The sequence below is a fragment of the Hemicordylus capensis genome, chromosome 2 (assembly GCF_027244095.1).
Source record: "Hemicordylus capensis ecotype Gifberg chromosome 2, rHemCap1.1.pri, whole genome shotgun sequence".
NCBI classification, from domain to species: Eukaryota; Metazoa; Chordata; class Lepidosauria; order Squamata; family Cordylidae; genus Hemicordylus; species Hemicordylus capensis.
Genome location: NC_069658.1, coordinates 324,384,761 through 324,409,302, shown reverse-complemented (window position 1 = coordinate 324,409,302; position 24,542 = coordinate 324,384,761). Strand labels below are relative to the sequence as shown.

The 24,542-nt window shown below is 42.4% G+C and overlaps 1 protein-coding gene across 4 annotated transcripts in view; it reads left to right on the top strand.

The window, feature by feature from the left end:
* HEMK1 (HemK methyltransferase family member 1) overlaps window positions 1-24,542 on the top strand; it is a 68,599-nt gene that overhangs the window by 12,875 nt on the left and 31,182 nt on the right. For all 4 annotated transcript variants that reach the window (XR_008316995.1, XM_053299905.1, XM_053299906.1 and 1 more), the window contains 2 exons: window positions 16,955-17,116; window positions 18,865-18,929. Coding sequence is in view for 3 of the 4 variants with exons in the window: in XM_053299905.1 (XP_053155880.1) it covers window positions 16,955-17,116; window positions 18,865-18,929 (227 nt within the window). In the remaining variant the exon portion in view is untranslated. The remainder of the gene's footprint in view (window positions 1-16,954; window positions 17,117-18,864; window positions 18,930-24,542) is intronic.

Genomic DNA, 24,542 nt, shown 5'->3' with positions numbered 1-24,542 from the left:
GGTTTCAGAGCTCCATGGCGAGCCCAAGGCAAATTACTTTTAATTTTTTTTAAAAAAAAAGAGTCAGGCTTTTCAGGAAAGAATAATTTTTAAAATTTAAGAAAAAGAAAAAAATAGAAATGAATGAACGGAAGTTGACTCCAGGGCACAGGAAACAAGTTTGCCCAGAGTTCTGTCATGTCAACAGACACTCAGCAAAACCACACCTCCATCATCTTGACCCGCTTTATCTGTGGGGTCCCTCCATGCATCAGAATCATACTCCACACAGAATAACAGAGTATCCCAGGAAACCATTTTAGAAAGTGCAACTATTTTTGGATACAGATTCTCTGCATTAACCTTCAACCGTGAAGATAAAACCTGAGTAATTCTGCTTGATATATGAATAGTACCTTGCTGTCTCCGTACTAAATCTTGTCCTCATATGAACTCACCCCAACCCTCAGCATGCAAAAGCACTGTTAAAAGTCCCATGCGGAAAGGTTTGAAGCCATCACAATTTAGAATCCTGCCTTGAGGCAGGGTGTGGAAATTGATTGACTTTGAGGTCCCTTGCAGATCTGCAGCTCTAACAAAAGAACCCTCAACTTCAAAGCATCCATTAAGGATTTGGGTGCCAAAGCATCTTTTGCCAGAAGGAGCTTCAAAGTTGATGGCTCATCACAAGATTATGTGTTGGCACTGCAGCTTTCAGTGCCTTTGTGCAACACCACCCCAGTCTTTGAACAAATGCCTACTGTGTACAATGCCTACAGTGATACTAAACACAAGGCAGTATTGCTAACTCTGCCCATATGCTCATATAATTGGAAACTGTCTGTGCCAGTCTAGCTTACAATACAGTGCACAGTATATTCTTCTAAATATATGTGTGATGGGCCATTTATTCAGCTGTAAATGCAGTTGAACATCTGCCCACTTCCTTTTTTATACCCCCAAATATTATATGCCCAGAGTATCTAGGTTTGGCCTATATTGAGCTTGTCCATTTTACACTAGTTTTGGATTGGATATAAGGATTCTAGTATAGGAACATAGGAATCTGCCATATACCAAGTCAGACCATAGGTCCATCTAGCTCAGTATTGTCTACACAGACTGGCAGCAGCTTCTTCAAGCTTGCAGGCAGGAATCTCTCTCAGCCCTATCTTGGAGATGCCAGGGAGGAAACTTGGAACCTTCTGCTCTTCCCAGAGCAGTTCCATTCTCTAAGGGGGAATATTTTACAGTGCTCATACATCAAGTCTCCCATCCATATGCAATTAGGGCTGACCCTGCTTAGCTAAGGGAACAAGTCATGCTTGCTACCACAAGACCAGCTCTCCAGTATGATGAGGTATGATCTGCTTACCAGTACCTTTCATCCCATCTACTGGAAGATAGGAACTGGCAAGTCGGGCAGTCATCTTGTGAAAACCAGATTATCCAGAAAGGGTGCAGTTTGCCCAGAGGCTGGAAAACTTGAGAGGCTTTGAGAAGGGTGCAGCATAGTAATGTTACCTGCAAACCAAGAGCTGTGATTGCATAATTGATTATGATGGGAGGAGGCAATGAATAGGGGACTAATTTCTCCAAAGAAATTGTATCTAAAACCAAAAGCAGCAGAATTCAAAACAGCCTTGTGCCTGAAGTACCACACTTTTAGACTAAAAGTGTGGTACTTTATGCACAAGGCTGTCTTGAACTCTGCTGCTTTTGGTGGTTCAATCTCAGCTTTATTTTCTGTGTTGTACTTTAGTTGGCATTCACCCAGGGAAAGAGGTTGAGGCATGTTTAATTGCTGACCAGGGACTATTTTGGAAATTCACCCCATGTGTGTTTGGACTTGGCAGTCCTGCAGAGCTGTGTGTACCATATGTGTGCTCCTATCCCCACTTAGCTTCTGAGATTCTGCCAGACATTGCATATATACTTTCAAGCTTTTCTTCACAACCACAATATTTTAAAACATTCTTTAAAAAACAAATACAAGCTGAGATGCTTAAGATCATGTGTCTGGTTCATAGTACAACAGCAGATTTGAGTGGCACAATTGCAGAATACACACCGATACTGTTTGTGCTGCACTGCAGTGTAAGCGTATGGTCCCAGAGCTTGGTTTCAAGGCACATGGTGCAGCCACAATGATGAAGTTAAGCAGGTCTGAGTCTGGTCAGTACCTGGATGGGATACATCCTGTGTGCCTGCCTTAAGTTACTTTTGTGAGGGGGAGAAATTGGATGTAAATGTAATAAAGTGAGAATTCTTTAGCTGAAGACGGAAGCAGCAACCACATCGATTCAGTCAGATGGCCAGCAGGACATCTACAGGTCAACTTGGGGGATGGATACTTGGGCAAGAATAGAGAAGGATTGAGTGTTCAAGGAGTACCTAGTGAGATAATGCTGTATGGATGTGTGGCTTCCTGGAATCACCAGCCCTGTATTTATATTTAATCTTCTTGTACAAGCTGAGTGACTGACCAGTTTCTTTAACCACCCGAGGTTCATGGGCTGTGAGGTCAGTGTGTTGATTTCAAAACTCTGGGATTTCTCTTGCATGTACTATCCCAAGAATTATTTTTAACAGTAGATGATGAAAGAAATGGTAATTTGAGAATGCATTCCAAGTTTTCAGTCTTCACAAGGATCATGTATCCCTTTTCTGCTCCCCAATTTGCTGAACATAATCCTTTGGGTCAGTTTCCTGTTGTAAGCACTTAAAAACCATTCATATAAATACTTGGTGAAATTTGGCTGCTTGCCACATACCTCTCTAAAATAAACTTGTTTGCTATAAGAGGACCTCTGTGTTTGTTCAGTGTCTGCCATATGTATGGGAGTGCGATTTCTTTTTACTGGCAGGAGAAAGAGAATTTGGAACCCATCAATTCTGTTTTGTTTAGGGGCATCCCAAAGATGTTAGGAAGTAAACATGCTATTTGATGTGAATTTGCTGTGGTGACCTCCTCTATATTGGTTAGACTTGCTAAAGGGCATCCTGCTCTTAAGTTGTTTGCAAGTCATCCCTTTCTGTTAAAAGCATAAATAGCCACTTCTTGTGAACCCCACTGACTTGATTAGCATGCAGTTGCACCACCTCTGTTTTGTGGCTTGCTGTAGTAAACCTAATGAAACTTGGGCAATTGAATTTGATTGTGGAAGGACTTTGTGATACAGAATCTAATTAGATTTCTATATTCAGCCTCACAAAGTACCTGCTTATCCAATATTTTCTTGCCTGGAGCACTTTAAAAGACAGCTTCCAGGTTCGTTTTAATGTTTGCATACCCATTAGCCAGTTAAAAGTTTTGCAGAGGCTTGTTGTGAAACTGTTCCACAGCACTGCTTTGATTTTGCATGTGGCATCTATTATATATCCTTGAGCCTTTGCCTTTTCACAGATACCTTTTTTAATTGGAGGAAACAAAGGTGAATGAAACATTTATGTAGGTGTATGTATGAGCTAAATTGCTTTGAGATTATTATTTTATTTCTAGGAATTTTCTCAGTGTATTATCTGCTGTCTATATATATTGTATTTGGATAACAAATGGGTTTGGCCACCAGAGGGTAGTAGAGCATTAAGCTGGGAGCATGGTTCGGTCTTGTGACTTCCAGGAATGATTGTTCTGAGGTGGCTTAATAGATTTTTCTGGTGCTTCTTTCTCTTCTGTCTACATCTTCACATCTGATACTTTCCCATATCAAAGGAAGTGAAAGAAGTTTGGCAAAAGTTCTTTTTTTAAAAAAACACACAACCTTCTAGGAAGGACATACAGCTGATCTTTGTTCCATTTATTTTTCTCCATTTCTTGGAAAATTACAAGGCACACTAATCTTCAATAATTTCAAGAGCATTTCTGTTTATATTTGTATTTTATATCATGGCTACAGCTATTATATAGAATATCCCCCTCCCCAAATATGTTGTCTTCACAGGATATCAGAATACATAAACACTCTTGTACATACATATCCTAACCCTCTCATAAGAGCAGCACTACTGGATCAGGCCCCAAACCTATCTAGTCCAGCATCCTGTTTCACACAGCGGCCCACCAGATACCTCTGGGAAGCCCACATGTAAGAGCTGAGGGCATGCCCTCTTTCCTGCTGTTGCTACCTTGCAACTGATATTTGGAGGCATCTTGTTTTTTAGGCTGGAGGTAGCTTATAGCCCTCAGACTAGTAGCCATCGATAGACCTCTCCTCCATGAAATTATCCAAATCTTTTTTAAAGCCATCTGTCACCACATCTTGTGGCAGAGAATTCCATAGGTTGATTATGTATTGTGTGAAAAAGTACTTCCTTTTGTCAGTCCTAAATTTCCCACTTTCATGGGATGACCCCTGGTTCTAGTATTATGAGAGAGGAGGAATTTTTTTCTCTATCAACATTCTCCACACCATGCATAATTCTATCCCTGACCTCTATCATGTCTCCCCTCAGTCATCCTTTTTCTAAAATAAAAGGCCCCAGGTGCTGTAGCCTAGCCTCGTAAGGAAGGTGCTCTAGGCCCCTGATAATCTCAGTTGCCATATTCTGCAGCGTTTCCAGTTCTGTGATGTCTTTTTTGAGGCATGGTGACCAGAACTGTACACACTACTCCAAATGTGGCCACACCATAGTGGCCACACCATAAGGGCATTATGGTATTAACAGTTTTATTTTCAGTCCCTGTCCTAATGATTCCAAACATGGAATTGGCCTTTTTCATAGCTGCCGCAAACTGAGTCGACACTTTCAACAAGATCCCCCTCCTGGTCAGTCACTGGCAGCTCAGACCCCATCCGCTTATATATGAAGTTGGCGTTTTTTGGCCTAATATGCATCTTGATGTCGGTTTAACATTGAACTTGATGTGGTTTAACATTAAACCACATTTGCCATTTTGTTGCCCACTCCCTCAATTTAGAAAAATCCTTTTGGAGCTCCTAACAATCTGTTGTGAATTTCACTATCCTAATAGTTTGATATCATCTGCAAATCTGACCACCTCACTACTTCCCTAACGTATAGATCATTTATGAATAAATTAAAAAGCTTTGATCCCAGTACAGATCCCCAGGGGACCTGACTTCTTACTGCTCTCCATTTAGAGAGCTGTCTATTTATACCTACCCTGTTTCCTGTTCTTCAACCAGTTAACTATCCACACATGAACCTGTCCCCTTATCCCATGACTGCTAAGTTTTTTCAAGAGTCTTTGATGAAGAACTTTGTCAAAAGCTTTTTGGAAGTTCAAGTATACTATGTCAACTGGATCACCTTTATCCACATGCCTGTTGACAATCTCAAAGAACTCTAAAAGGTTGGTGAGGAAAGATTTGCCTTTATTATTTATTTATCATATTTTATACTGCCTGATATATACATCTATAAAAATCACAGATTAAAATCCACAAAACACAATAAAAACAATAGCATAAATAAAAAGTAATTCTAATTAAAAGTGTACTCTCGGATGGATGCCATCTGTCAATTTGTCAATTTTTAATTTTTCCAAACAGTTTAGAACGTCGTCTCTCATCACCTCTATCTGATTCAGTTCTTTAGCCTCTGTTCCTGAGAAGCTCAATTCAGGCATGGGTTAGTGATGTGCATGAACCTGTTTGGCGTTCTATTCTTTGAACGCCGAACAGGTTTGGAACCCGGTGTTCGAACCGGTTCGAATGCACGGACAGGGGTAGCTTTAAGGACAGGGGTGGGTGCACTTCCCCCTCCACCACTACCACACTTCCCCCTCCAGCGCTCTGCAGATAAATAGTCTTGTAGGGCGGCAGCATACCTCCCTGCTGCCCCGTTGCTTCTATGACCAGAAGTGCCTTGTGCACGTACGCACATTGCAGGTGGGCATGCCACACGCACTATGTGTGTCCACGACGCGTGCATGCGTGCAAGGCACTTCCGGTCTCTTCACCAAACTCCTCATTTTAGAGAAGTTTCCACTTCTGAAGTTCAAAGTGTCTGTGTTAGACTTGCTTGGAGATTCCCTCCTCACATGTATGCTGAATTTGATCACACTATGGTCACTGCTCCACCACACTGACATCTCTCACCATCCTGTGCACCACTCAGGATTTAGTCCAAGGTTGCCTTCCCTCCCGTTGGCTCTATGACCAACTGTTCTAGGGCACAATCTCTAGAAATTTGGCCTCTTTGTCATTACCCAAATGTGAATTTACCACTCTGTGTATGGGTAATTGAAGTCACCCATTATTATAGCTCTGTCTGTCTTTGGTGGCTGCCTGCTTTCTTGTAATTCCCAGTCACTGTCTGTGTTTTGGTCAGGAGGGTGATAGCATGTCCCTAGTAACACATTTCTTTTCTGGCATATTGTCATCTACTGAGTTTCTGTGGAGAACTCCAATCTTCCTAGGGTTTCTAGCTTAAGATTCTGTCCCTTTTTTAACATAACAATGCTATTCCACTCCCAATTGACCCCTTCCTGTCCTTTCTCTAGAATTTATATTTATTTATTTATGTATTTGATTTCTATACCGCCCTTCCAAAAATGGCTCAGGGCAGTTTACACAGAGAAATAATAAATAAATAAGATGGATCCCTGTCCCCAAAGGGCTCACAGTCTAAAAAGAAACATCAGATAGACACCAGCAACAGTCACTGGAGGTACTGTGCTGTGGGTGGATAGGGCGAGTTACTCTCCCCCTGCTAAATAAAGAGAATCACCACGTTAAAAGGTGCCTCTTTGCCATGTTATGCAGGAATAACAGTGTCCCATTGGTTCTCACTGTTCCACTATATTTCCGTTATGCTCACTCTATTTTCATTAGCAAACAAGCACTCTAGCTTGCCCATTTTGGCTCAGAGGCTTCTGGCATTGGCATATAAGCACCTCTACGCTGAACCTCTTACCTGGTGTGTTCTATCTTTCTTATGACCATTTGATCTCTTTGATCTGCTAGCACATCCTTCTGTCTACTCTGTCTCCTTCTGGTTTATCTGAAGCATTTACACCCTTGCCCCTTAAAGGATGGTATTTGCCAAACCAGATACTGTTCAGCTCCTGTCAGCTATCCCCCAGGCATAATTTTAAAAGTTGTTCTGTGACCTTTTTGATTTTAAGTGCCAGCAGCCTGGTTCCATCTTGGATCAAGTGGAGCCCATCCCTTTTGTACCGGCTTCGCTTGCCCCCAAATGTATGCCAGTCCTTAACAAATCTAAACCCCTCCTCCTGGCACCACTGCATTGAGACCCCTTAGCTCTGCCTGTCTCACTGGTTCTGTGCGTGGAGCAGGTAGCATTTCTGAGAATGCTACCTTTAGGGTCCTGGACTTCAATATGCTACATAGCAACCTAAATTTGGCTTCCAGGACCCCCTGATTGCATTTCCCTACATTGTTGATGCCGATGTGCACCACAACAGCTGATTCCTCCCCAGCACTGCCTATCTAGACACCACATGATATCCGCAACCTTCGTACCAGGCAGGCAAGTCACCATGTGGTCTACATGTGGGTCACAGATTCATCTCTCTATACCCCTAATGATTGAATCGCCCACTACTAGGAGCCCCCCCTCCAGAGGAGTATCCATCATTCACAGAAGGGGGCCCCTTCTAAGTATGTCCTTGAGGGCCGTGGACACTCTGAGACATATTTTCAGGAGGCACAGATGGCTACAGAGGTTAAGGGGTGTGTGTGTGACAAAGATCTGGGTGTATAAGCCTTTCCACCCCACAATAAGTCCAAAAGGTTTTCACTGTCACCAGCAACAATATAAAGGCAGGCTGGAACCCAGAACTGCCCCGCCTTGGGATGCCTTATGAAAGGCAGTTTAAAAACTGAACAATTAAATAAATAAGGGAATGTTTTCCTCTTCCTCGGAATGATGTCCTCCTTCCCCAAGACCTGTATTCTCCCGGACAGCAGAAGAGCCATCAGCCTCGGAGTGGGATGCCTCTATCACATCCCTGAAGATCTCGTCCACATACCTCTCTGACTCTCTGAGCTTCTCCTGATCAGTTACCTTGGCTTTGAGGGAACAAACTTGTTCCTTGAGAGCCAGGAGCTCCTTGCACTGAGCACACACCCACAACTTCTGCCCTTGAGCAGATAGTCATACATGCAACATTCTGTGCAATACACTGGGAACAGAGGCGTAACTAGGGAAAACGGCGCCCGGGGCAAGCACTGAAATGGTGCCCCCCCACCGTGCCCCCCCGCCCCCCAACATACTACATTATACTTAGGTTTTTCCTCACAAGCGCCCACCGCCACCGCCAAGCCAGGCCACTGACTGGCCGCCAGGTGCCAGCAAAGCAATGGGGGGGGCGCAGGTGGTGTGGAAGGGACCGCTCGTGTGGAAGGGGGCACCGACGCGCTCCCTTGACTGCTGCAGCGCTGCTGCACTGAGCAGGAAACATTTGTATTAACAAAAAATTAAAATTTTAAAAAAAATTTGGTCATGGCGGCGCCCCCCATGTGACCAGAAAAGATGGCGCCCGGGGCACGTGCCCCCCCTGCCCCCCCTATAGTTACGCCTCTGACTGGGAAGCACCTCCTCCCTCGCTGGCTTTCTATCTTTGTGACTGATTTTGTTGGCTGTTGAGAGTATTTGAAGATTGTTTATTTGAAAGTCAGGTTTTAGCTGAAGTTGTCAGCTATTCAACAGTTCAAATTTTATTTGCCTAGAATATGAAAGAGGGAGTAGTATTTACCTTCTCTTCTTACTGGGCTCTTTGTTTTCAAGGGGTCTCCTTTCAAGCTTCCCCGCACAATTCCCCACTAAACTCCACGCAAGATTCCTGGATGTCTGTGCGCTAAGTTCTGGTCACTATATCTCCCTGGCCGCTGCCTCTTATGTAGAGAGTGGGATTCAAACTGAGGCTGAACAGGAATGTGGCCCCTCCCACCAGATGTGACTCACTTCAGCTCTAGCTGGCTCTTCCCACTGTATCTCTCCAGGCAAGAGAGAAACTAAAACTGAAAGCCACACAACCACAAAAACAAGTCCTGGCAAAACCCAAACACAGACACCATGGATTATTCTCACAAACACTTCTGATTGTTTGTATCTGTTGATGCGTAGAGGGTGTGATAGTTTATATGTTCCTGAGGAGCTCAGCATTACCATGGATTAGCATGCTCCATACCTAACATTTTGTCTGTCAGCAAAATAGGGTGACTCAAAGTAAAACATACACTGGGACCTCCACTCTTAAAGGCTGTATATTTGCTGCTCTTTCAGACTGGCATTCTTCAAGTTAATGCTTTTTAGAAGATTCATCAAGCCAGTACCTTTTGCTTTTAAAACCCCTTTTATCTGGGTCTTGGTCACTATTAAGGCTTTGGAATTTCTAAAGTTATGTTTTAGATCTCTGCTGTTTCTGCACCAGACTGCACTGTAAAGTACCAAGTAATGAATCATTTTCTTACTTTCTCTGCCAAGCTAGTTTCCTTTCTGTGAAGAAGGACATCCATTTTTATATTTCCTTATTTCATGAAGTCCTTCCGAATATTCACCACATGAGTTTTGTATATTGCAGTTGCCAAGTACCGAGCTCCTTTCTGCAATAGTCTTTTTCTGTAAGAACTGTGAGGATATGTTGACATTTTTTATTTTACATAAAATGGTGCTGTAAGGATGAGGTTGTTAGCTTTATGTCAGATCATGCAGTAATCTTCAAGAACAGAGAGGTTTCCTTTTTTCATCTGGCCTTTTCCCTAGCTAAATGAAGAGAACAAGAGTCCAATGCATTTTCTACAAGACAGCCAAGTGCATTTGGTTCTGTATGTAACATTGTTTATCACAGTAATGGAGCTGGGGAAATTGCTCCTTCTGAAATTTCATTGCCACTTCTGATTCGGAAAATTGCTCAGAGACCATTTAAGTTGAACGAAATCAAAAGAAATATCAGGCCAAAGTTTATGCTACTTTAGGCCAAGAGCACCAGAGAAAGAAGCGTGATGAAACTGTTAATGACCCATGAGATTTGTTTGGCATTTAATAGCAGTATCTACTGTAGCTATGAGCAAAAGTGTTTTGTTTTGGTTTTTGGTGGGTGGTTGTTGTTTGTTTGGTTGGGTTTCTGCTTTTTTTTTTAAAAAAAAATTATTATACTATGCTGAGCTTTGTCAATAATTTAGACAAGGAAAATAATATTTTAATGTTTGTGTTCACACACTGTCCACAGATGGCTTGTATAACATTCAGAATGCTGTGCTGGGTTGTTTTCAAAACTATCTCTGGCCCAGTCAAGCCTTTGCAAGTCATTGACCACGGCTTCTGGATAAACTTAGTAGTATGTACAGGTGATGTAATGTTCCCTGACAAAACTCCTGGAATTGACATTCTGGGGATAATGGTCTGCGTACTGGAGATTTTTTGCTTCCAGGAATGTATCTTCTGATGAAGGCCTCTACTGTGTTTGTGGAACAAAAGGACACCACTCTGGCCCTCTTGCCTTCAACATTCTTGCTTTTTATTATGCTTTATTTTGAACAGTTGTGTGCTGCTTTTCCACTACAAGAAGTCTCTGAAGCAGCTTCCTAAAAAAACAGCTTAAGTTTTTAAAATCAAAACAAGAGAAAACTATAAATTATTTTGAAGCAAGACAGTGAAATAGGCTGACAGCGACAGCCGATAAAAACAGCATTCAGTAAAACAAACAGAACAGCAAAACATGGGCAAAATTCTGTTTTAAAAACCTTGGGGAATAAAAGGTTTTAATCTGGTGCCAGAAAGGCAGTAATGAAGGCACCTCCTAGATCTGTCTAGAGACTTCAGTAGTGGGGTGGTATACAAATATGTGAAATAAATAAATAATAAATAGGGATTGTCTTCCAAAGGTAGGGCATCATTGCTGAAAAAGCCTGTTCCTCAGTTATCACGTGTCTAATATCTGAAGGCAGGGACACCTGGAAAAAGGCTTCCAAAGCAGATCTTAAGGATCAGATAGCTTCATATGGAAGAAGGTAGTCCTTCAAATATCTTGGTCCCAAATTGATTAGGCCTTCTTGCGAACCTATACCAATGATACAGTACAGTTTGATGGAGAGTCAGCATCCTATATTGCTATGGTATTGTTGTATATTAATTGCTATATGGTATATTTATCCCATAACTTTTAGCAGTTTTATAATATATTCTGACATATGGTAAGGCCTTTTGTAAATCTTTGTATATGCTTTGTTATATTTTTACATGTTGTTTTGCAAAGATTCTCACAACTAAAAAAAGAGTAAATCATGGGCAGGACTCCAAGAGGAAGGATTAGCAACCCCCACTCATGTATTCCTCTTGCTCTAATAATTGGTTGCACTCCTCTGCTTTATTGAAGCAGACTTGTATTTAAACTAATGCGTCTGCTACTGCCGTGTCTGGGATTAGCCTTGGGGCCTAAACTAAGCACAGTGACTTAAGAAGGTGTAGAAACAGGCCACCATATGTGACTGCTATAAATGCATTTGAATTGTATCCTCCATGTTAGTAATTAACTTGGTTGCATTCCATTCGGGTCCTTGAAATTTCCTGAAGTGCTGAAACCTTTGAATAACACATTGTCATAAAGTGCCAGAAGGTCAGAACATTTAAGGGAGCATTTGCTGACTAAGCTTTCTAGGTATAGGGAGAAATTCATCTTCAAATTCATGGAAAAACCCTTGTTATTACCACTGTCAACAGAAAATGTCCACATCTGATTTTGGTATGGAATGGAAGTTCTAGATAACAGATTCCTGCTTCTTGAGTTTGTATGTACACCTGGACTTTTCTGCAGCAGTTGTACAGTGTGCCATAGGCAAGACCACTGTTCCAGATCTGAATGGTAAATTCTTTTTTGCTTTGTGGATCACTGGTTTCTCTATAGTGTAACATTGACAAAGGAAGCTAAAAGGGATGGAGGAGGTACCTAAACAGATATGTTGTCATTACCTTTCTTCTCAAGGTCTAGATGAAGTTTCTGTATGCATTCATACCATGTATGTTTTCAGCTTAGCCCTTACCCTCTCTTTTCTAACATGGAGCGGCTCTACATCCCAATCTGGTGGGCTCACTAAGGCCTCTGTGCTGCTGCAGCTTATCTGTGGATTTGAGGGAAGGTTCTGGAAGACCTTCAGAGCTCCACCCCTGTCTTTTAATTCAACCCCCCACCTGCCTGTCTTTTCTGCTACCGTAGCTGGTTGAAGAGTTAGATGGGCAAAGGCAGCAAGAGTTTTGAGGCATGACAGGATAATGACCAGTGAATTCATTTCTTTCTGAAGTAGTGTAAAGCTTTCAGTACACTTTATGATCTATTTTCATACAGAAAGCCATTCTGGCTGAAATTGCTCCTCATGAAAAACCCAGCATCACTATATCAGAAACTTCTCTTTGAAATGGCTTGATGATATGAGCACTTGGAGGAGTTTTCATGTTGGGGTGATTTTAGTAAAACACATCTCACATGAAAATAAAGTCACTATAAGAGACCTTCGGAAAGACAGTTTGAACTGGCCTGTAGTGTGGGCTGCATGTATAGAGGACAGTGGGTGTGGGGTATTTAAATGCAAGAGAGAGCATGGGTTGGTGGCTTATATTTCTGGCAGTAAATAACTGGGATAGGTTATGTACAGGCAAACCTCACTGTCCGCGGATCCAACATCCATGGTTCCACAGATCTGCAGTTGAGTAATTGATACCTGACCTCAGCATATGTGGGGTATGTGTTAAATTCCATGTATCTGTAGTTTCGGGGTGGCCGGAAGTGACCTCTGAGGTCATTTCCGGCCACCATTTTGAGGACAGGAACAATTTTGTGGCTCATTTGAAAAATAAATTTTACAAAATCACCTCAAAATGGCGGAATTGGGCTTTTGGGGGGGGGTATTGCTGAACATATGGAGACTCACAGAGCATGGTATGGCACATTGTTTCTGTTATTTCTCTATATTGTAGCGGGTTTTTAGCCTTCCCCCCCCCCCTCCAGGAATCTAACCCCTCAAGTCCCATTGATGCAATGACTCATTATCCACGGTTCCATTATCCACAGTTGTTGCAGAGAACAGAATCTCCATAGATAATGGGATTCACCTGTATGTTGCAAGAGATGGAAAGGGAAAGAGTTGCAAGCACAAGCAGGAGTGAACTGTGTTGATCTTGGACTGCATCTGTACTCTTATGGTAGTGGTGCTGCCATGGGAACATAGGAAACTACCTTATACTGAGTCCAGCTGACTCAGTATTATCTACTCTTACTGGCAGTGGCCCTCCAGGGTTTTGGACAGATATTTCCCATCCCTACTGGAGATTGAATCTGGGACCTTCTGCAAATAAAGCTGGTGTTCTATCACTAGGATAAATGCTCTCTCACTCAAGAGTGAATGCTGATAAGAGAGTAGAGTCTTGCTGTGTTATAAGATTTTGATTCCATTATTCAGCTGTGTTTTGGGAAAGAATTTTCATGAGTGGCTTCTCCATTCATACAAAAGCTACTGAAGCATTCTTATCCCAGAGATGATACTCCCTTCATTTTTATCACAGTGCTCTAGAGGAAATAGTTCAGGGTGAGTTTCTTTTGAGATTGATATCTACCCCCAACCACCGCCAGTACATAGTTCTTAATTTTAGAAAAAATGGATTCCAAAATGCGTACGAGCATTGCCCGGGGGACAGTTTCCCTGCTGGAACATTCCTGGCAATAAACAACCTGTGAATGTAAAATCCCTGTACTGTTCCGTGTTAGTCTGAATGCATCTAGTTAACCACTGTCCTGGATCATCATGGTCAATTGTAACAAGTCCTCAGGGACTTCGGTGCCCCAGCTGCTGCTACATTTTGTACCTTGTTTGCACCATCCTAATTGTTTCCACAGCAACCAGTTGTAGTGCCACAAACACGTTTATGGAGGGGAATAACTGGGAGAGACAGATGAATTTCCTTCCAGGCTCCTGTGGCCTATGCTGTTCTGTGACCCACTTTCTGGTTGCTTGTTTTTCAGAGGAGGAGATGTATGGTGTCCTGGCAAACAGAGCTTTCTGTTGGTGAATGTTTTTCAACTTGTAGCCCCTCTTGTGAAGCCTCCATGCCTTGCATGCCTTGTTTACACCAAAAATATGAATGCTTGCTGAAGATTAGGAAAGGCTTATCATTTTATGCCACTGTATCTGCAGATACTTGTATAATTCTTTGTGGGTTTTGTTTTGTGCAAATAAAAGATTTTGTCACAGACTTTACATGCAAACAGAAGCTCTCTGGTAATATTTATTGAGTATTACACACATTTGATTTTTAAAAATGCTCCTTATCACAGCACTTTACTTTATAATATCCTATATTTTTTGAAATTTTCATGTAGCATACTACATTTTCATTTCTCAACTATTGGGAGAAGATCTTAGAATGCAGTTTCTATTTATAGTGGCCTTAAACATTTCCAGCTCTGGCACCTATCACTGGCTCTTGCTTTCAATGGGACCTGCTTTTAATTTCTGACCATTCTCCTTCCATTCCACTCTGTAACTTGCCGTTACTTCCTTCTCTGTGCAGCTACTTAATGATACACCAGTACACACTGATCGCTTTCTTCTCTTTTGTCCTCTCCACCCCCAGCTCTGTGTGTATGGTCTTTATTCCCTTGTACCCCACTTCTACCATGATGATCAGCTGGAGAGGAAAAAGTTTGGAAAAAATGGTGGCACCCCATGTGGCTTCAGGTCATGAGACACCAGCTGGATTAGTGTTTTTATGGTGTGTATACAGTCTGGTGCCAAAGGTAGACTTTCAAAAATAAGCAGATGTGGGCAACTCTCTCATTCTGGCCTTTACAAGATATGTAGTCTAAGACTGCAAATTTAATTCTGAAAAGTTGGGAAAACTAGTGTCCTGCATACATGAGTGCTGTTTTTAGATCTAAGAGTCAGATTTCAGATTGTTGAGATAAGAGTCTCCCCATCTCTGGCAACTTTTAAAAAGCACTGAAGACATATTTGTTCATCCAGGCTTTTAATTAGATTGATAGTTTTAATACTTTTAATGTTGGGTTTTTAATTATTTTAATATTAATGGTTTTAATATTTAAATGATTTTAATTGTAAACCACCTAGAGATGAAAGTTTTGGGCAGTATAGAAATAATTGAGTGACGCAATACACATGATGGATCTACTACAATACTTCTCTCCTGACATTTTTTAATTGTGTAAATTAAAATATAGAAAGAGGAAAATGCAACAAAGAGCATACGTTTCAACGTATATACATCAGCTTCAATGTTCTATATCCCACTGTTTAAAATCCACACTTATATCCAAGACTTTCCCCTAATCTAATTAAACACCTAGGTAATACATAACAAAAGGGGGAGGAGAGAGGAGAAGGTTGATGACTCAAAGCTATGCCCAATTATCAATTATTGCTGACATGGAGAGAGAGAAACCTGGAAGAGGGAGGATATGACACAAAAATGTTGCTTGCACCCTTTAATGACCTGTATACTTTAGGATTTCCCTCATTTCTTCTTTGCTGTTAACCTGGCCGTAGTTTATCCAAATATAATGCTTCCTTTTAAGTGTATAATGTTCAGATTCTAAAATGCTTACTTTGAGAGGTATTGTTATTCCATTATGTTTATTTTTCATATGCATCGACCATGGTTTTCCCCTGTATATATATTTAGAATCTGCTAGAATTTCTTTGAATCTTGTAACCAGATGCCTTCCTGTTTCCCCTATGTAATTTTCACCACATTCTCCACAAGTGATTTTATAGATGGCCCCTTTCTGCTTGCAAATTGCCTTCCCCGTTTTCACAGACTGGGCAGGCTTTAGTTTCACACTTTTTGTAGTGTATTCTGGATCTTACTAACTGTTGCTTCAAGGTTTTAGTGGTTGAACACACTACATTAGCCTTGATCCCATATTTCCGTAAACCTTTCTGGTATTGCCTAATAAATTTATTAGAAATAAAAGGAATCTTTAACACAGGTAAGCCTACCTAAATACATTAAACAGGGGAAAAATATTGTCGATACATATGAAACATAAACATAATATTGCAGATATGTGAAAGTTTGAGACCCAGGTGGGCTAGCCTGTGAACTGCCTAACCGATTTGGACCAGTTGTAGGGATAGTGAAAGAAAAGTAGGCAGATTAGTTCTTACCAGAACTTATTTACCATGATGAAGAGGCATTCCTTCAAAATGTGTTGGGATTGTTGAGCTTTGTGAATCAATATTTCAATTAGATAACTCAATGATTAGATTTTCTTCAGTACTTGCACATTTGGCCTTGCTCTTAGTTTTTTATGTGCAAGTAGATTTTACTTGTTTTTAAAATATATATATATAGTCAAATACTGTACATGATTTCCGCCCAGGAACCAGAACACCATATGCTTAATGTTGTTAGGTCAAGTCTTAGGGGGCAGGACCAAAAGAGTAGTCATATTAGAATAGTTTTGGATAGCCTTAGGGGTGTGAACTGTATAGGGAGTTCCAATGTCTTGATCTTCATTTCCCCTGCATCATCATGTACAAAGTGTAATTTTTACCTCTTTCCTTCTCCAAGAGATGGGTAAGTTCCAACAAGAGATGGGTAAGATGCAATGTTCTGTGTTGGATGATAAAGTGTCGGGAGAAGATGAAAAGTTTGAGGATCATTAGTATCTCCTATCAACTTCGTGACATAGCATGCCTGAAAACTGGGAAAAGGAAAAAAGCATTCTGGCATCCCCGGGTCATGACCTTTTGTTAGTAGCAGCATACTTCATCAGACAGAGCAATTAAAACAGCCAACTGTGCCTAGGATACTGGACTGTTGCTTAAAAGTGGATGCCTCCACCAACCAGCTAGTCTCTAAGGCAGGGGAGGGCAACATGTGGTTCTCCAGATGTTGCTGAACTACTCTGGAGATGATGGGAGCTAGTTCAGCAGTATCTAGAGAGCCACCTGTTGCCTACCCCTGCTCTAAGGTGTCACTTTGAGTTCATTCAGAAAACTGAGAAATAATGGTATTTGGTTTTGCTTCCTAGGAACTGGTCTCTCTTGTTGTGGATGAAGAATGCAGGAAGAAATTGACCTCAGCATACTGTAAGGATCCTTGGCTGTCCCCAGGGACTCATGGCTCTGTAATCCTGGAGGTTGGCTGTGGCTCAGGAGCAATTGCTCTGAGTCTGCTGAGAAAACTGCCCCACGTGAGTGACATTTTCATTATATGTAGAAAAATCATGCTGAGATACCTGGGCCCTCTTTCACTAGGAGAAATGTAAACATGTAGAAGAAGGAAGAGCTACTGCTTCCAAGTGTTTGGGAGCTAATGCCTAATAAGCAAGGCCAACATACCATATTCACTTGTGCCTTTTGCATCACTCTTTTTTTTCTTTTCAGTGTTCAAACAGTCATTTGGCCTAGTAAGAATTATTTAATGCTGGCAGAACAGCAGCAGGCAGGTCTATTGGGTGGGGAAATGTGTGTGGTGGTGGTGGTAGTGGTGGTGAACCTCTCTGGAGTGAAGGCATTGTGAGAAGGTGCCTCTGGGTATTACAGAGAGTATTCTCTACTATTTCAATTATATTCTTGAATTATTTGGGAAGAGGTAGGAGAAAGAGGGTTCTTAACATGGTTTCTACCCAGAAGGATTAGTCCTATGTGGGGGACAAGGTGAACAGATGAAAAGCAAGAGGGATAATAACGAGAAGTGCAGAAGATGTAAGGTTGTGGGTTCTGTTCCTACATGTACAGTATTTATTGACCACTGCTGAGATAGTTTCTTCAGGAGCTGTTGTGGCCTTAGGGTTTGTTAACAGCACACGAGGGTAAACAATAAGAAATCACAACAATATTCATGATATTGTTGTGATTTCTTATTATTTACCCTTTGCAACAATGAGATTGTTGAAAATATGTGGAGAGCTAGAGCAGACCTTGGGACAATTGCTTCATGTTTTCCTGGTTTCTGTGGGGGTTTTGTAATGTTTGTTTTGATACATTTGTTGTAATGTTTTGTGGTTGTTAGTTACACTTTAAGTTTTAATGTCACTCTTTTAAGAACATTGCATGCATACACACCTTGTCACTGTAGTACAGATACACACCATAATGTAATTTAGGCTGTCATATATAACTTTGATAGGTTATTAACTCTGTTTATTAAAACTGGCCTAGAGTAAGAACTGTGAGTAAGTCAAAATCTCACCTTCACTACAAGCTCAACAGGTGGCCTTGAGCCAAGCCAGTGTGTCTCATCTTCAGTCTCATCTGCAATATAGAGAAAAGACTGGCCTGACATGTGGGGCTGCGGTAGAAATTACCAAGATAATGTATGAACCCTTGAAAGGCGCTGTTCAAATGCTGCGTAGTGTTGTTATTACACAACATGTAAGAAACAAATAACTGCACAAATCAGCTAGGAGGTCATGTGAAAACAGGGGATTCAAAGAGAAAACAAGGAGTTGGCACTACTTCCCTGGCAGCAAATGATTGTTCTGGAGAAGAGAGGTGACTTTTCAACCAGTACATCCACCTTCCTCCTTGATTACATACTTCATGAATGATCCTCCACCCATCAGCATCATATAGATCAATCTGTGCCTCTCAGGGATGAAGTTTTGATGGGGTAATTCTGAACTGCACACTTATGACCTGTGATGTCAAGGGTGTTGGTGGGAGGTGAGCATAGAGAACATGGCTGCATCAGAAAATGTAGCCTACATAACACAGGGACAACATGTGTATGTGTGTGGGGGGGAAGGGAGGGTCATGCATGACATTTTAGAAACCTTCCATGCTACACGTATTTTTAAAAAATATAGAAGAGCTTCTTTCTAAGACGTTACACTGGCATTGCTTGTTTCAATTGCTCTTTTCAGCAAGAACCTTTTTCCCCTGCCTGACAAAGGTTTACATGTTTGCTAGTGTTGTACTTGTCTCCTTTCTTTTTCAGAGTCAAGTCATTGCCATCGATAAATCAGAAGCTGCTGTGCATCTCACCAGGGAGAATGCTGAAAGGTAAAAGTACCTGTGAACAGTCTCTTTCTTTGTTGAAACAAAGACCCCATTGCCCACCCGAGGGGCACTTGAGCTCATCCACAAAACAAATGATTAGCTTTACCAATATTTATTTAAGGAATAGCCAGCCTGCCTACCTGCTAAAGCACTTGACATAGCAAGTGCATAAAACTAATATACAAAACACAATAGACTAAAATAATGGAAGACATCAGTGAAACCAGCTATCGCACTAGCCACTCATAACTGCAGGTGAAAAGTGCGATCACATCAAAAATTGTAAAAGGGAACTCACAAGATGTTTAAAAGGTGTCTGTAATAATGTCTGTGTAAGGAAAGAAGCTTGGCAGTATAAGCCATTGTCTTTTGGCCAAATTAAACTCTCAGTCTATGAATTCAGAGCCAAGAGGTGGAACAGAAAATGTATAACTTGATTGTCCCCACAAATGTTACTCCTTTCTGACTGTAGCCTTTTTCTCTTTTGATTACTGAAGATTCCTCTTTCGTGCCCTTTCTGTAGTATGTCTTATCATCCTATTTGGGACATTAAGACTGTCAAAGGGTATGTTGTAACACCAATAGATCATTATGGGTCATAATGGGTCAGTTGTAGATTCACACCTTTCACAAGAAGAATACCAGCTCAGATTTGCCAGTATAATTACCTTCCCCTCTGCAGGTAGGGGGGAAACCATTCAGGATGGCTATGTGAGTGGCAGGGGGACGCCTTGAACCAGCTTACAGATTAATGTGTTGCTTCCCCAGGGGGACTTGGAACACTTGCAGTGGGAAGGCCTGTGTTCCTTACACGTAGCTGCCTTCGGTGTGGAAGCTATTTTCCTTCTCTTTGTGTAGCATCATCAAAATATGACTATTATTAGATGTGTGTCTCCATGAGTAGTTTAAGGGGATTTGAATATCCTTCTGTGTAGGCCCTTCTGGCTCTCAGTTTCCAGCCTCTTGTTGCCTATACCACCATAATTCATGCAAAAGATGGCACTGTGGTGTGTGTGTGTGTAGTGGGATGCGCTGATGTTATTGGAACATGTCTACATTGCTGTGCATAGATTGGCTGCTTCCACCCCTGACCAACATGGGGACATCATTGGCATGTCTGTCGCCTTGTGATTGGTGATTGCTGGCAATGTAGCCAAGGGCACTGGGGCAGCACCTCATGGGGCTGTGCCTTTCACTGGTTGGTTGGTTTTTCCAGCTTTTTTTACTCCTTCTGTCATATGATGAACTGGTATAGGATCCTGACTACATGGCACCAATGTAGGTGCGACACTGGCCTAACCAGAATATGGGTGTAATGAATGGAGACTTGGCGAATGGCGCGCGGCCCCTGGAAGTTCCAGGATTCTCTGCACAAGTACGGGGAGAGACCCCCAGGGCTGGGAGGCTTGTTTCAGCCTCCCAGCAGGGGTCTCCTTGTGTGTTGCCGCGACGTGGAGCTGCGCCGTGGCAACACATGATTGAAAAGCTCCACTAACCTTGTCTAAGGGGAGGGGGAAATAGGAAGGTTTGCTGCCGGGAGCCACACAGCTCCCGTGGCAGCAGACGATCAGGCAAAAGCGGGCTAGGCTCCCTTAGCCTGCTTTTGCCTGATCGTGAGAAGCCCCTCTTTGTCTCAGAGCAAGTCCACATGGTGGAAAGAAAAATGCGGATTCATTTCCTCTATGTTTGCTCAACAAAGGCCTTTAAAACCTAACTGTTTATTGATAATTGCTGCCACCACACCCAAATTACAGAGTTTAACTCCTCCTTGAATTTGGGTGAGTGTCCAGGGAGACTCTCATCCTCTTTTGCCAATGGAAAAATACAAAAACCTCCCATATGCAGTCTGCACGTGAAGAGCAAACTTGGTAGGTTGCTAAACAATTAACCTTGAGACGCATTTGCACCAGAGTAAAACCCATTTTTCCTGAGTTAAAAATCCACTCAAAAGCACGTAAAATTACAAAGAATAAAGAGAGAAAACTTTATTTAAAAGACTATAGACTGCTTTGGTCTGAGGCTCTAGAAGCTTCAGTTATAGATTTTTTTAAAAAAGGAACACTCAGTACTTTCAAGAATAATCCAAAAAGAGCATCCCAGTTGATAGGAACCTTTAAAAGCACCTTTAAAGGTTACAGAGACTTTTGTAGTGGCCTGGATGGATAAAAAGGGCACAGGTACAACATTCTTACGTTACAAAATAAAACACAATAGACCAGTTGTAAGACAGTAGCACAAAAAGAATGAAATCTAACATGAGTAAGCTAACAAACTGTTCCCTCACTAAACTCTTCAGAAGCCCAGAAACCCTGGCTTCTTTCCCCCTTGAAACTCACCCCAAACTCTAGGAGAGAATTCAAGCTTCCTGCAATCCCCAATCCCAAGGATCTGTAGATGTCCTTCCCTGAGAGAGTTATTCAGGCTAGTTTTTGCCATGAGGCGCAAACTCCATTGCTCCCCTACTAGGCCTTCCATCCGTCTTCTCTCATCTCCTGCCTGGCTCCAACTGAATGAGAACAAAGAACCTCTTCACTTCCTGCCTCAAGGCCCCTCTAGGTCCCGGTCACCATGTGCTAAGTGGCTGATTCCTATAGGTCACTGCCTGACGGACAGGGTTCACTTCCAGTTCACTCTTTAGGGGAAAAGGAAAAGCTGTTCCTGACTGATCACAACAATGGGGTTGCTGGTCCAACAGTTACACTAGAACTTATAGTTAACTCGTGGAACTGCCCTATCTGGAGTTAGACTATTGTTCACTCTTAATACTATCTACTCTGATCAGTGCTGAGTCAAACATACAGCACCAAAAGCTCTTAGGGTCTGTGAGGCCAAAAAGACTTCACAGTCCTGGGATTGTGTAATCAGCCTTGTTTTTGTTTGTTTGAATTTGGTAACTTAAACACTGAAATAAGAGGTTGCTAACCCGGGCTCTCAGCCTGCACTTCTTTAATCATGGAATAAAACAGTGGTCAGATAAAATGACCCAAGATGGGCAGCAGAAGGGTATACAGCAAAAACATACCCAGGAGTTCACTGTCTTGGGATAACAACCCTGCGGAATGAAAATCTCCTTCAAATTTTGATGGTGTTGGCATTGAGAGATGTGGTGATGGTGGCAGAGCTGACGCCATTTGATTCTTAAATGTGGGCCTTTCCTGACAGTGATGCACATGGCAGAGGAGCCACCTGAATTTTCACATTTCTGGATGCAGGCAGGCAAACTATCACAGGCAGGCAAACTGTCTCCCTAGTTGCTAACACAGCAGAATCAGAACAGAGAAGCTGCTTCTGGTGGGAAGCAAGTATGGAGCATTACAAATTCTCCTTTTCATTTCTAGTTACAGCCTTGAGAGGCTTCCAAGACCTGTGCCCCTGCAGCTATTTTCCACGAGGCCAGCATGTTAAGCCATGTTATCTTCCAATCTCAGCCATTGTGAGCTCTCCCTCCCTTTTAAAGCTTATGTGTTATAATGTTAGGGCTTACCTTTAGGCAAGACTTGTGCAAGACCCATTCTCTGCTAATGAGTACCACACCTGTATATCACCTAAAGGCATGTAGTTGCAGATTGATGGATATGGATATGGGGCTCTTCATTCTTAGGCAGTCTGGAGCTGCCCTGTGCTTAAGATTCCTGATAGTGAGAACTGGGACATTGTTATGAGACTTGTTTCCTAAATGCTACCACTGACTTTGTTATAATATCAGTCATGTAGGAGCTTGCCAAATAGCTGTTCTCTCCACTCATATAACCCCGCAGTTCACACGATCAACATTGGGGGATGATTTTCTGGCCTATCTCATTCCGAAGCTGGGGGCAGAATCCGGGTAGGGCATCTCATCTGACCCAGCTGGGGCTTGACTCACCATCAAGCTCCCTGCCTCCAACCCTAACATACAATCAAAAATTGTATCATCTAACATACAATCAAAAATTGGAGTTGGGCCTGTTTCCCAAATTAAAGTAGGATGTTTCTCCTACCCTAGTGATGATCATGTGAACTGCCTTAAGAAATTTTAAAACTTTAAAACTTTAAATTTGGTTTTAACTGAGGCTTGTTTTTAGTTAATTTCCACTTAATTTTATAGTGTTTAATATAAACTAATCCTCTCTTTCCGGTCTTAGTGATCAGATTGTAGCCACCCATGGTCTCAGGATGCTGTTGTTTAATGCCAGATCTGACTGTAATAAATCTTCCATTTTTGATCTCCTTTTTAGATGAACAGGCAGATTTGGCTTGCATCACTGAGACCTGGTTAGATCCAGATGGGGGTGTTCCCCTCACTGAGATGTGCCCACCTGGCTTCTCTGTGTTTCATCGTCCCTGAGGTCATGATCCGGTGTGGGGGGGGTCACGATGATTTTTAAAGAAGATCTTATGTTGATCAGGGGTCCTACTCTACAGGTGACGGGGTGCGAATATCTTTCTGTAAGTCGGGGGTTGACATGAGAAACTTGGTTTATCGACCTCCTTGTTGTCCATCTGCTGCCCTTTCCAAGCTCCTTGATTTGGTGTTGGGGCTGGTGATTACTACCCCTAGACTTATGGTTCTGGGGGATTTCAGTCTTCCAGCTCCTGATGGGGGTTCGGTGGTCTGGGAGTTCATGAGCTCTGTGGCTATCATAGGCTTATCTCGGATAATTTTGGGCCCGACTCATGTGGGTGGGCATACCTTGGACTTGGTTTTTCTCTTGGGGCAGTGGCAGGCGGATCTGGTCATGGGAGACATTGTCATCTCTCCCCTGCCATGATCCGATCATTTTCTGGTTAATATGCAGATTGTAGCTGCCCCCTGTCTCCACCGGGACAGCATTACAACATGGATGGTCCACCCCAGGCGCCTTTTGGATTCTGTCAGATTCCAGGAGGCTCTTGGGGATATTCCTTGCAATCTGGTGGGCATTTCTCCAACACAGCTCGTGGAATCTCGGAACACTGAGGCCACGAGGGTGTTAGATGAAATAGCTCCCAAGCGTCCTCTTAATGTTTGTGGATCCTGGCTCCCTTGGTTCTCTGCGGAGCTTAGGGAGATGAAGCAGACCAAAAGATGCTTGGAACGCCATTGGAGGAAAACTGGTGCTGAAGAGGACCGAATGCGAGTACTTGCTCATATTTGGGAATATTCTAGGGTGATAAGAGTGGCAAAATCTCACTATTTCTCTGCTCTTATCGCATCAGCTGACTCTCATCCAGCAGCCTTATTTCAGATTACCCGCTCCCTTCTTAAGAGAGTGGATCCGGTAGATGTTCAACCTGGCCACTGTGATCAATTTGCTCGATTCTTTGCTAATAAAGTCACCCGCCTTTGGCTAGAGTTGGACTCTACCTCTATAGGATCTGATCAGATAGAGAAGATTCCGCCTTGTGACGTTACATTGGGCACCTTTGAGTTGGTAGAGGATATGGACACGATTCTCTCGGATATGGGTGTGGCAACATGTTGCTTGGACCTTTGTCCCTCCTGGCTGGTTAGAACAGCTGGTGGGAATGTTAATTCTTGGCTATGGGAGTTGGTTAACTCCTCTTTACGTGAGGGTTTCGTGCCAGCAGCCCTTAAAGAGGCGATAGTTCGTCCTCACTTGAAAAAACCCACCCTGGACCCTGAGGTCCTTGAGA